We start from the raw sequence: 13125 nt of genomic DNA, 5'->3' as shown, positions 1-13125 counted from the left end.
CAGTATGTCTCTTAGATTACGGGTCCTCTTGTTTGAGAACCTAGGTTTGGGCCATTTCAAGGCCCCTGACGTGAGGATCCTCCAGTTCTTGTTGATTATTTTCTTGACGTCATTGGATACCGGACTATAAGTGCTGACACATGTGACCAGATCCTTTGTGGGTTCTTTCACAGTCGTTTCCATAAGGGCTTCTCTCTGTTGGTTTCTAGCCCTCTTTTGACATTTTTTGATGGTACGTAGAGGGTAGTCTCTGTTCCTCAGTTTCTCGCTTAGATCTTTCGCTTGTTCTTTGTAGTCCTGGATATTGCTACAATTGCGTCTGAGACGGAGAAACTGGCCATACGGAAGATTCTCCCTCATTGGGCGTGGATGGAAACTTTTAAAGGAAAGTAAACTATTCTTGGCAGTGGGTTTAAAGAATGTTTTCGTTTGGATGGTGTTATTATCAATGAAGATCGTGACGTCCAAGAAGTCAAGTTTGTTTGGGCTTGCTGAGTAGGTGAACTTTAGCCACTCATCTCTGGTGTTTAGCCACTGATGAAAATCGACAAGAGTTCCCTTCCCATATCACCCTCCCAAATCAACAGGACATCGTCGATGTACCGTTTCCAAAAGATAATCCGTTTGAGGAAGGGGTTGGTCGGGCTCTGTATGAATTGTGCTTCGAAATCGCTCACGTATAACCCTGCCACGCTCGGCGCGAAGGTACTTCCCATGGAAGTGCCATGGCACTGTCGATACATGGTGTGGTTATACTCAAAATGGTTCTCAGTGAGCGCCAGTCTGCAACACTCTAGAATAAAATGTCTCGGTGTCTTATGGTTCCACTGTTGACTGAACAGTAGCTCTTCAAGGGTGTCCAATGTTTTCTTCTGTGGGAGACTGGTGTACAGACTTTCGACATCTAAGCCAACTAGTAACATTCTACCTTCTGCGAATTGCTGGTCTCTTAGGAGGTTAAGGAGATCTTTGGTATCTTTGAGGTAGGTGGGCGTTTGTTGTACTAGTGGTTTAAGATAGTGGTCCGCAAATTGTGACAGAGGTTCAAGGACCGATTCGATCCCGGAAACGATCGGTCTTCCCGGTGGTGGTCTTCGTTCCTTGTGGATCTTGGGAAGGGAATAAAAATACGGCATTCTAGGTGTCCGAGCTACCAGGAACTCTGCTTCGCTCTTAGAGATCCAGTTGTTAATTTCCGCTTCCTCTACCATCAGTGTGATTGTTCTTTGTAGACGTTCCGTTGGGTCTGTCGTGATGATCTCGTAAAATTTCGTATCGGATAAAAGGTCTGTACATTGTTGATCGTACCCTTCTCTACTAAGCAGCACAATACCACCGCCTTTGTCGGCAGGTTTTATCACAAGGTCACCATTTTTCCGTAATGAATCCAAGGCCAATTGTTCGGCTCTAGATACATTAACAAAGGGTCTTTTTGTATGGTCTTTGAGACTCTACTTCTCTCATGATGGCTTGTTCGAATGCCACAATCTCCACTGGGACCTGATGATTGAGTGGGCAAAACCTAGACTTACGGCGTAAGGTCGTATCGCCGTCTCTCATTGGTTCTTCTTGTTCCTTGAAAAAGGCTTTTAGCTTGATTATCCTGCAAAACTCCGCCATCTCGCATTGCAGTTTGAAGATATCTACGGGAGGAGTGGGGACATAGGTCAAGCCTTTGTTGAGAATGCTTTCTTGTTCTACTGTAAGGGTAATGTCAGTTAGGTTGAAGACGAGGTTGTCGCGCTTGTTCCTGGTTTCGCATTGGTCATGCTCCTGGTATGCACTTGGCGTTGTTGGTCTTCCCAAGTTACTCCTTTTCTTCTTCCTCTGTTGTTGGTCTGGCCTCTCCCTAAAAAAGGCGGTCTCTGTATGTAATTCTGACTCATGTTTGGTGGTGGTGGGATTCCCATCTGTGGGGGGCCAGGGTAGAAGGGAGTGCCCCAGCTTTGAAAGTTCGGGTTGAATGTCTGGAAAGGGGCTGGATGTGGTGGGCCACTGAAATATGGATTATACCAATTATTGGGTCTTCTTCTGTTCTGGCGCCTGTATTGGCCCCTGTTTCTCCTGGGTGTGTAGGTCTCATCACCACTCCAGTCTGAGCCGTTGGACGAGGAACCTATACTCAAGTTACTTGAGGTATTATCATAGTTATCTTCTGGGACTTTGTAGTCATCAGCACTGTAAGGGTGCATCCTTTCCATGGAAAATCTCTTGAGGTCTTTCCCAAGTTTTTGGATTTTGTTTTGTGTGATATAGTCTCTGGTCTCGTTCATCTCTTTGTTAATCTCTTCAAGTCTTTTTTTATATATTGTTAGGTGTACCATGTTCTTGAGTTTGGTTTCGCTCACCTGGATCTTAATGGTGAGTTCGTCAGTCAATCTGGTAGCTGTTTTGATAATTAGGACAAGGTAGTCTCTCGTGCACTTCCACGAGATTGATGACCAGTCTCTACGGAAAGTCAAATCGTGGAGGAAGATGCGAGGGGCATTGTTCACCCAGAGTCCTCTTGGGGCTGCGTTAGCACGAAGGTATTCAGTCATTATAATTCCATGGATGGCAGTGTGTACTTGTTCTTTTTTCAACTCGGACAGTTCTTCCCAATCTGTAGTTTGGGCTAAAGTTTGTGATAAGTCTTTGTCTTGCAAAAGCGAGGGAAGAGACAAAATTGCATTGATTTCGTCGGTGGAATAGGATAGACCTAAATTCTCGGCCATGATGATTCCAAAAAAACCTTTTTTAATATATGGACTTTTCTGTCCAAGGGGAAAAAAAGGTATGTGTAGTTGTAAGTGAATACTTACAAGAATCTCCCACAGCTGCACGCTGCTGAGAATATGTATAAATCAAAGACCAGTCAGCACACTAGTAGTTGATAGATTTTCAGGGGTACCTGTAAGGTGTCCTCTGGGTGCATGTATTAATACATCCTTCACTAGAATCGCTGTGGATTTCAGGGAATCAGTGTGGGTTTATAGCTTTAGTGAAGCCATCATGTAGCAGTTGAACTTTTTTTTTTTTTTTTTTTTTTGTTTTTGTTTTTGTTTTTTGCTAGTACCCAGCGTATGTCCTTAAAATGGCTTCCCTGGTAATTAGTACTGCCAGTAGTTGGACTAGTCAGCACAGGGGCATATTTGCTTGTGCAGTTATGACCACACATACAAGTATGGTGCGCCCTGCCTTAGGGATGTAAGAGTGGCCTTCTAATACAACATTCAGTATCCGCAGGCATGGCACACATGGCTGTGTGCCAAGTTGTGTTTTCACTGTGGTCTGTACCAAGACACGCAGCCTGCAATGGCGGTCTGCATGAGTGTGGTGAGGGGGTCCCTTAGGGTGCACACTGTGTTCTGCAGCCCTTAGGGACCCTCTTTGTACTGCAGGGACTAGGAGTACCATTTACTAGGTACTTGCAGAGGGTGCCAAAGGTATTGCCAATTAGTGAAACAACTGTACAGTTTAGGGAAAGTCTGGCACTGGATACCTGGTTAGCAAGAAACCAGTGCCCTTCCAGCCAAAATTGCATAGAATACCAGGAAAAAAGTGGGGGTGACCATTACACAAAGAGCACTTTCCTACACTTTTCTATTAAATTTAGAAATGATTCTCCAATTGTCGTGTATTTCCCACTAATTCATAGGAACTGCACATTTGATGGCCAGCATAAACTTTGGGTGAGGTGCCCAGACTGATTCCAAGCACCCTGCAGGATAAGTTGGCCTATAGACCAGCTAGCTCACAGTGTTACAATAAGCCCTCCTAACCCACCGGGGAGCGAATGGGTACTGGCAGCCACTGAACATGACAACCCTGACCCTCTGGGATCGTGGTAAGAGCCAAACCTTTCACCAAGTCATTCGTGCTCTTTTGTTTTCAGAGAAGTATACTGAATACACACTGGGAGACACTAAATCTATTTATTGAACCAATGTTATTCTTGTATAAACACGTGCTGCGATAATTAGTAGACCGAAGCAGATAAGTGATAACAAACACCAAAAGAGTAAATAGTAGATACAGTTCTACCATGATGCTAAAACATTGTATACATGCAGGAATATAATTCAAGAAAGTAATCCGGCGTACTCCTACTTTGCAAACCCTACTCTGTGTGTGTGTGTGTGTGTGTGTGTGTGTAACTAGAATGTGTTTAGGTGTAAAGCCAAGAAGCCCCCCCTAGGGATGATCCAACCCAATTACCTGGCAGGAGAGAATGTTGGACCCGTCTTGCTCACGAACTGGACACCCCTCATGGAGATATCGGACCGCTGCTTGGTGAGTCTCCGTATGCAGGGACCTTCGGTATCAGCTGAAGTGCCTCTGCTAATCCTATGGGATGCTGCTTATTTAAAAATGCTTCCTTGTGATGTACGTATAGATTAGCAATGTTATGGAAATTTAGATAGCCGTGTCGCCCCTTGAATAAAGATAGAATGACATTTGTGCGTAAAGGCCTTGTACTTAGTGTTCAAGGCATTGTGATAATGTTATGCGAAGCCATATGTGTAAGCAAGTAGTTTCAGAGAAACTAACCCAACATTGTCATGCACGCAAATATGTACAAAAGGTCACAGCAGAAATATTCTGCAAAAGAGGACAATGTGTAGCTTCGATACATGGGCCTAACCCTGGCACATAGCACAATGTGGTCCAAAATTTATTTTTTCAAAGGTGACTTCGTATACGAGACAACTCTCGTTAAATTGGTTTCTGCAAACATCCACCTCTCTTTTTACAATTGAGCTGTTGCCTAATGCTTTTTATTTATTATTAATAATCTGCGTGGAAACGGAAAGCACAATCTCTCATTACTAGGTTATAATACAGCTAAGTTCTTCCCTGCCACTGCTGCGTTTGTTTTTAACGCACTAATTTCTTACTGTGTCCCATGTCCTTTTTCAGTTATTGGCGTGAACCCATCGTTGTATGCCTAAGGTTTATGTCCTCACATTGCTAATTATTTAGGATCTACATTTGGTCATCTCCACTTTTTTTTTTATTTTTTTATCTTGACAGTTGTTTTTTGACCTATTGTTACAAATCCATTAAAATCTGCAGAGAGTGAGATTTAACTCGACCCATAGAAGAGTTACCGTCTCTTATCTTGTATCATTCTGACTTTCAGGATGTGCTTCAGTAAAATATATGCAGCATAGTTTACATATTATAGGTTTCCTCAAACATTGCACAGTATATATATTTTCAGGTGAACTCAGCTCTCCTATGGTTAATCACATTCTGGACGTGTACCAATCTGGTTTCCTCCACCGACATGGCATTGAGACAGCCTTGATTTCACAGAAAACATCCTTGCTCCTTATGAGTGCTGCTGCTCCTTTTTCTATGACCATTGCTTCATTTAAAAAGCTACCGAACAGCATCCTCTTGGGGCATGGGGTTTTATTTCCAGGTATCTGGAAAAGACCGTTAGTTATAGATTTTTTACTTTAGAATTACCCCCGGGCATCAGACTGGATCCAGAGATTTTTTTCTTAGCAGTACCCCTGACGTCAGTGGGTGGAGTCAGTCGACTCTGCGTCTGGTGTCGTGGTCGCCGGGATGACCTCGCGTAGACGCCGCCCCTGCGCACTGATGCCAGTTTTTGTTCTTTTTCCGCACCTGCCTAGCGCAGATCCAGATTCCCGTCCTACCAGCCCCTACATGCTATCTGCTGTTCACGGTAGGCCGCAAGCATTTTCAGTTCACCATGCTCCCCTTTGGCCTTACCAGTGCCCCTCAGGTGTTAATGAAAGTGATGGCGGTGGTCGCAGCTCATCTGCGCAGATCAGGGGTTCCAATCTTTCCCTATCTCGATGACTGGTTGTTGATGGCGGGCTCGCCCCAGGCTGTCTCCCACCTCCAGACTACAGTAGACCTCCTGCACTCGCTGGGGCTCACTATCAACGTCCCGAAGTAACACCTGACTCCCTCTCAGATGCTGCCTTCATCGGAGCGGTTCTGGACACAGTGCAGTTTCTGGCCTATCCTCCTCAGCGGCAAGTCCGGGATATTCGGGCTATGATACTGATGTTTCAGCCTCTATCCCAGATTTCAGTGAGGTTGACCCTGAGGCTGCTGGGCATCATGGCCTCCTGCATACTGCTGGTGGATCAAGCCAGGTGGCATATGCGGGCTCTGTAGTGGGACCAGACATTCCAGTGGGTGAAGCATCAGCTCAATGTTTCTGACCATGTCTAGATCTCGGAAAGAACTGCATATCCGCTGCATTTGGTGGTTAACGAACCCAACTTGAGTCAGAGGCAGATCCCTCTCCCTTCCCCCAACCAGACCTAACCATGGTGACCGATGTGTCACTCCTGGTATGAGGCGGCCATCTGGGAGAGGTGCAGATCAGAGGCATCTAGTCTCTGGCGGAGTCCGGGCTCCATATCAACCTGTTGGAGCTCCGTGCGATCCACCTGACCATGAAAGCATTCCTTCCCGCCCTCAAAGGGAAAGTAGTGCGGGTGTTCAGACAACACCACGCCATGTGGTACTGTAGCAAACTGGGTGGGTGGGGTCGTGGACCCTTTGTCAAGAGGGTCTTCGCCTCTGGACGTGGCCGGAACATCAGGGCATGACCCTGGTAGTTCAACTTCTGGTAGCAGTTTTGCATGTTGGAGATTACAAGGCGGCACTCGCTTGGTGACGCTTTCTGTCACGAGTGGAACTGCAGCCTCCTGTATGCCTTTCCGTATGTACCACTTCTGCCTAAGTGCTGATGAAGATCAAGGGTGACTGGGCCCAAGTAATTCTTGTGGCTCCAGACTGGGCGTGAAGTCTGGTACCCTGAGCTCCTTAGCATATCCATCGATCCTCTGATCAGACTGCCCCTTCTGGAGAATCTTCTGTTGCAGCAACGGGGGCCGGTCCTCCACCTGAACCTATCCAACCTCCACCTTCTTGGGTGGAGATTGAGCGGTGACAGTTAACAGCTTTTGACCCCCCTCCCCCCGAACTCTGTAATGTCATCTTGGCAGCCAGGTGTCCCTCCACTAAAACGTTATACGCCTGTAGATGGATCAAGATTGTGGCATGGTGATCAGCAAATGCTGTGAATTTCCTTTCTGCCCTCTTTCTGAGGTTCTCTTGTTCATACTCTCCTTGGCCCAGCAGGGTTCTGCTCTGGGCACTATTAAAGGCTATCTTGCAGCTATTTCTGCTTTCCTTCAGCTACCAGATCCGCCCTCTTTCTTCAAGTCCCCTATTGTAAATAGGTTACATAAGTGTATTTTATCTCTTTCCTCCATCTCCTTTCATAATACCTCAGTGGGACTTGAATCTTGTTTTAACTTATGTGAGCTCCTTTTGAGCCTCTTCACAACTGTCCTCTTGGGTTCTCACTCTGAAAACTGCCTTCCTTGTTGCTATCACCTCTGCTTGCAGGGTCAGTGAGCTTCAAGCTCTATCTTTCAAGTACCCTTTCTTCTCTCTGCATACAAAGTGGTGCTTAGGACAAGAGCTTTGTTCCTCCATAAAGTGGTTACACCTTTTCGCATAGGACAAACTATCACTTTGCCCACCTTCTTCCCACCTCCACACCCTTCCAAGGAGGAGGAGAGACTCCACCGTCTGGACCCAAAATGTGAGCTGTCCTTCTACTTTGACCACACACAAGATATCCGGGTGGATGATCAACTTTGTTGGCTATGTAGGTGCCAAGAAAGGTGGTGGTGGTCAAAAGCGTACTATCTCCCGATAAGTTTTCCTTTGTATTAAAATCTGTTATGCTTAAACGAAAAAGGAACCTCCAGTGGGGCTGCGTGCTCATTCCACTAAGGCTACGGCAGCAACCACTGCACTGGCACGTGGAGTCCCACTTCTTGAATCTGCCAGGCGGCCACGTGGGCATCCTTGCACATGTGCACCAGAAATTACTGCTTGGACAGCCAAGTCTGGAGGGATGGCTATTTTGCCCGTTCTGTCCTCCAGGGCTTTCTGGTGCGAACTTAGTTTGCAGCCCTACTTCGTGTTATTGCTGGGGTATCTATTCTAAGGCAAGAAATATATAAATAACTGTCTTTCAGATGAACAAGTTACTTGACTTTGATAATGATGTATCTGTAAGAGACAGTTATAGATTCCTTACCGCCCTACTCATCCTCCCTGCTCTGCACACTGATTTCTAGCGATAGGGACTCCCTTACAGGGCCCTAGCTGTGGCGCACTAGTGGTCCGTGCATTTCATGGTTCTGCGCTTCTGGTGTGGAAAATCATGTCAGACCTGACGTCAGCGCGCAGGGGCGACATCTAAGTAGGCACCACAAAGTCATCCCAGCAACCACGATGCTAACGACAGACGCGGCGTCGACTGACTCAACCCACCGACGTGCATGGGTTACTGCCAAGGAAAAATTCCCTGATCCAGACTGACGCCTGGGATTAATTCTGAGGTAAGGAATCTATAACTAACTTATGTCTCTTACAGATACATCGTTACTGAAGGTAAATAATTTGTTCTTCACTAGCACCACCTTCTTTCTAGAGGAGTATAATGTGTAATTTTCACTCAAATTCATGATGTGTCGAGATTCCTTTTTCTTATTCTCTCCTTTAATCTGTATTTTGCTCCCTTTCGTTTAACTGATTAGTTGAGTCGGTTTCTGTATTAACAGCACATATTTGTCTACCCCTGGAATAGTAGTTGAGCGATATAAGGTAGATAAATAATGCTGCACATATCAATCTCCTACATTATGTTCATCAGTCTCTAGTTTCGTAATCTTAGTGTTTAAATAATGAAAGTGCAGGTTTTAACTGTTGATTTATCATACATTACTTTTAGATTGTCTACAACATACCGGTCTCCAGTTAGTAATATTCTCCCACCTCCATTTTGTTAGTTTGCTATTCTTTATCATTTCTTGGTGTTCATTATGAAATTTCATCAGTGAGTATATTATCTGCTTTCAGTGCAACAAACCTGAACCTTCAAGTAATCAGTCGCTTCAGTTACATTTCTTTTTTTTTTTTTTTTTTTTTTTTTTTAGTAATGATAGCACAGATGGTGAACCTGAAGAAAAGAGGAGAAAAGTATCAAATGTTGTCATCAATCAACCAGCAACAGATTCCAAAGTCTTGATAGACAATGTACCAGATAATTCATTAGTTGATGAAGTAAGAGTGGTCTGTTTTAAAACTCCTAAAAGTATGCATTTTATGTGGGTTTTTTTTATTAACATTGCTAACTATTACAAAATGCTGATCAGTGAACACTGCAGCATTGTAAGATATCTTACTGTTATGTGCATGTCTTGTAAAATGTTAAATGCTGTTGCACTCTCTCCACTTATGGTGTAGTCCCAATTGAGTGAGCTTCTTGATGTCAAGTTCAATAGTCTCTTTATGCTGTTAGAATCTTAATTTGTTTTCGTGTTCTCTGGGCGCTTAACCATTTTTCTGCTTTCTGTAGATTGATTTTTCAAAGTCTGAGCTAAAGTTCAGTTTCTTTATGTGACTGCGATTGATCTGAGTTTTCTCATCAATTCATATCAATTAGCCATGGTTTTAAAAAATGTTATCAACAGAAGTTAGGTGCAGATTAGGAATACCAAGTTAGCAAACACAATTTTTTGTCGTAACTGTCCAAAATGGCATTATAATAGTCAACATTTCAGTCACTGGGGAATGGATCGGGTAAGACAGTGGGTTTAGATCTTCCTTCAGAATTTTACAAAAACTATTCAGAATCGATTCCTGAGATGTTACTGGAAAAATACCATAAGGCTGGGCAGATAACCTGGGACTATGGAAGAGTGAACATATTTAATAAGATGCCGAAGCCTTGTTGGCCTGGGGTCAAACAGGCCCTTTTTCACAATCGATGTCCATGACAAGGTACTATCGAAGATCATTGCAAATGGGACGCTGAGTGTTGTTGGTACCCTGGTGCATGATGACCACGTGGCTTCATTCTAACGCAAAGCACCCTCATTACCATTCAACACCTCACGTGGGCCTTGCATACCATGCAGCTCTCAGAAGTGGCACTTGACATTGAGAAATAATTAGATTGTGAGTACATGCTTGTGCTCTTGGGTAAAATGGGTTTTGGGCCAGTGAGAGCTGGATAGCAGTACTGTATACGGATTGGAGTACTGTATGGGAATAGTTTGGTTGGAGGTCGGGGGAGGCTGCTGTTAGACAGGGGGGACATGGAGAAAGGGAGACCATGCACGGCCCCCCCCCCCCCCCACCCCCCCTTCCCACCCTGCCTTCCAGACCCTTGTATTGTCAGTGGGGCTGCCGGCTATCTACTTTTTCTGCAGACTTAAGGTACTTGGATATTGCGCGTTCCTGAAAGATGTAGCCTTCTAATTTTGAGTGCGTTCACATGGTCCGTTGTGAGAAAGTGGCTCTGTATATACTGTTCCCTAATAGGTACAGGGTGTACAGAGTCCACAGTCCCCCAGAGGCTGATAGAGGTCAAAGTTAGGTATGACCTTACTCTCAAAAGTGGTAGCTTGGTCGAGCAGTAAGGCAGCACCAGAGGACAGTGTAAAGCATTTATTGTACACACTCAGTCAGCAAATGGTTTCACACACTCAATAACTGAACTCTAGGCCAATGATTTGTATATATAAAATATATGCTTGTTTTATTTTTAGAACCACAAAGGGGATAAAAATATACTTTCTCAGAATGAGAGGTTGAATATAAATACTTTTGTTTCAAGCAATAAATTTGTGTAAACAGTCACAGTTGGTTGCAATAAACAATCCTATTTCCTAAACATAACAATGCATTGAGCTCAATGGTAAATTCAGGATATTTGTAATAAATTACTTTTCAGATTACTTTTGGAATTCCAGGTCTGGATCCTAGAACCAGCCTGGGGTCAGTATTCAGAATCAAGTGATGAAAGTCGACTTAATAACTGTAATGATTTTTAAATAATATTTAGCTATTTCAAAAGTTAGCACTTGGAAAATATTTCACAGAAAACATTCAATGGATCTCTATGGCAAGAAATTCAAATTGCAGGTAGAGTACTTTATCGTTACTTTAGTAATTCAGGACTGGGTGCCTAGACCCAGGACTGGGGTCCTTATCAAAAGCAGGTAAGTAATTTCGTTTGCAGAAATGGTACGATTTTAAAAGAATATTTCAAATTTGCAAAAGTAGACACTTAGAAGAAATTTCACAGAAAAGCAGACAATGGTTTCCTATGGGAGAAAAATGAGTTGGAAGTAAGTATAGTTGTGAACACTTTTCAGAGTCAGGGCTGGGCACCAAGATCCAGCACTGGGAGCTCCCCTAGGAGCAGGTGAGTAAATTCGTTTTTGTCACTTGGCTGATTTTTGGTGAATTTTTGCAGTTTTGAAAAGTTCACACTTAGAAGATTTTTGAAGAAAAAGCCAGTCAATGTTACCCTATGAGGAAAATGAAGTTAGCGGTTTAAGGGTAAGTACTCGACTGGTAGTGTTGAAATTCCGGGCATGGACTCAGGGGTCCCCCAGTGTCAGGTAGGTACAGTTGGTTCACCCTCAGCGGTTTCAGGACGGCCGGGTGCAGAGAGAGTTGGGCCCAATGTTATCCTATGAGGGATAGGGGGGCCTTGGTTGGTGGCTGCTGTCTGGCAAGCCACGCGGCTGTGGGAGCTGGGCTCCTGGTCACTTACTCAGGGCAAGTGGGGAAGTAGATTAGTGTAGAGAGGGCACTGCCAGGGCCACTCGGGCGGCTGGGTGCAGGGTGCTTTTGAGCCTTAGGGCGCTCAATGGAAATCAATGGGAATGTTCCGGTTTGGAAAGAGGCTGCAGGCTCGGGGACTAGGATGTTTCAGGTGCCACCACCACTTCGAGAGGTAAGTTGGGTAGTTGTAGGTTAGGTGGGTACCCCGGGATTGGGCACAGGGGGTCGCAGGGCGCCGGGTGCAGGGGTGCCTTTTGACGTCGGGAATCTTACCCTCTGGTTGATCGCGGCTGGGGTGGCACTTTGTTCTGAGGCTGCAGGCTTCTTCCGGGATGTCGAGGGGGGTCCTTGGGTGCCGGACTCTGGGTCACAGTCGCCGTGGGGTCGTCCTCTGGGTCTTTGTCCACTCCGGCACTGGCCAGGCTGGGCTGGTGCAGAGTGTGTTGGGTCCGCGGTCCCGGGCTGGTGCCAGGGATAGCAAGTAGGTTTCTTGAGTAGAGCGTCTACTCGTGGGAGTCCCAGGGGCTTAGAGCTAAAAGGTAGCCAGGTCCTCCGGGGTTGGTGAGGTTGCTGGCCACGTGGGATGCCGCGCTGGTGCAGGTTCGAGAGTCGACAGGCCGGTAGGGCTGGGGCCAAAGCAGTTGGTGTCTTCTTCTCTTTTTAGCAGCTGCAGGGCAGGTCTTTGTTCTTCTTGCTCTTCTTGTCGTTTTTCTATCTGGAATCTAAGGAAGGAAGGTTCAGGGGGCCCCTAAATACTAGATTTAGGGGCGTTACAGGTAGGTGAAGGCCAGGGACCAATGGGTCCTTGTCCTGGGGTGGGTACACCCCCTATCCTGCCTCTCTCCTGTGGGAGGGGGGCAGTAGCCTAATTCTGATAGGGTAGGGCCTCCCATCTCCAAGATGGCGAGAGCCCGGAGATGTGCTTCACCTCGCCTCCCCCACCTGAGGGGTGGGGTGGGCAGGCTGGCACATCCCCTGTCCTTGTATGGGGTTTCCGGCCAAGCTTCCCGCCAGAGTGGGGGGTTGCAGTGGCCTGGGGAAACTCCAACTGGCGGCATGCCTTTGAAGCTTCCCTTTGCTCATCCTGGGGGAGGAGATTTCTCACCTCACCCAGGATGTGCATTGTTGCAGGCCCGGGAGAGCAGGGGCTCTCCCACCCAGGGGTCCAGCAACGTGTCTGCTGTGTGGCAGCCTGGGCATCCTCAGAGCAGACGTGGATTGCAAGTTAGCTGTAAGGGGGCATCTTCTAAGATGCCCTCTGGGGTGCTTAGTACATTAAATCCTACACTGGCATCAGTGTGGGTTCAATGTGCTGAGAAGTTTGATACCAAACTTCCCAGACTTCAGTGTTGCCAATATGGTGCTGTGGAGCTCGTGTTTGACAAGCTCTCAGCACCATGTATTCTTAAATGACAGCACTGCACTTACAGTGCCCAGGAATGGACCCGGGTACTGTAGGGGCACAGGGCTCCTGCTCCTGTGCCCACACCATAGGCG

The 13125-nt window shown here is 46.0% G+C and overlaps 1 protein-coding gene across 2 annotated transcripts in view; it reads left to right on the top strand.

Moving 5' to 3' along the window:
- Nucleotides 1-13125, top strand: part of BTAF1 (B-TFIID TATA-box binding protein associated factor 1) — an 852875-nt gene that overhangs the window by 191364 nt on the left and 648386 nt on the right. For both annotated transcript variants that reach the window (XM_085606166.1, XM_085606165.1), the window contains exon 7: nt 8988-9114. In XM_085606166.1, coding sequence (XP_085462292.1) covers nt 8988-9114 — 127 coding nt within the window. The remainder of the gene's footprint in view (nt 1-8987; nt 9115-13125) is intronic.

Source organism: Triturus cristatus, chromosome 1_2, assembly GCF_964204655.1.
Source record: "Triturus cristatus chromosome 1_2, aTriCri1.1, whole genome shotgun sequence".
Taxonomy (NCBI): Eukaryota; Metazoa; Chordata; class Amphibia; order Caudata; family Salamandridae; genus Triturus; species Triturus cristatus.
The sequence above is the reverse complement of the archived record's forward strand: the minus strand, read 5'-3'. Positions and strand labels throughout refer to the sequence as shown.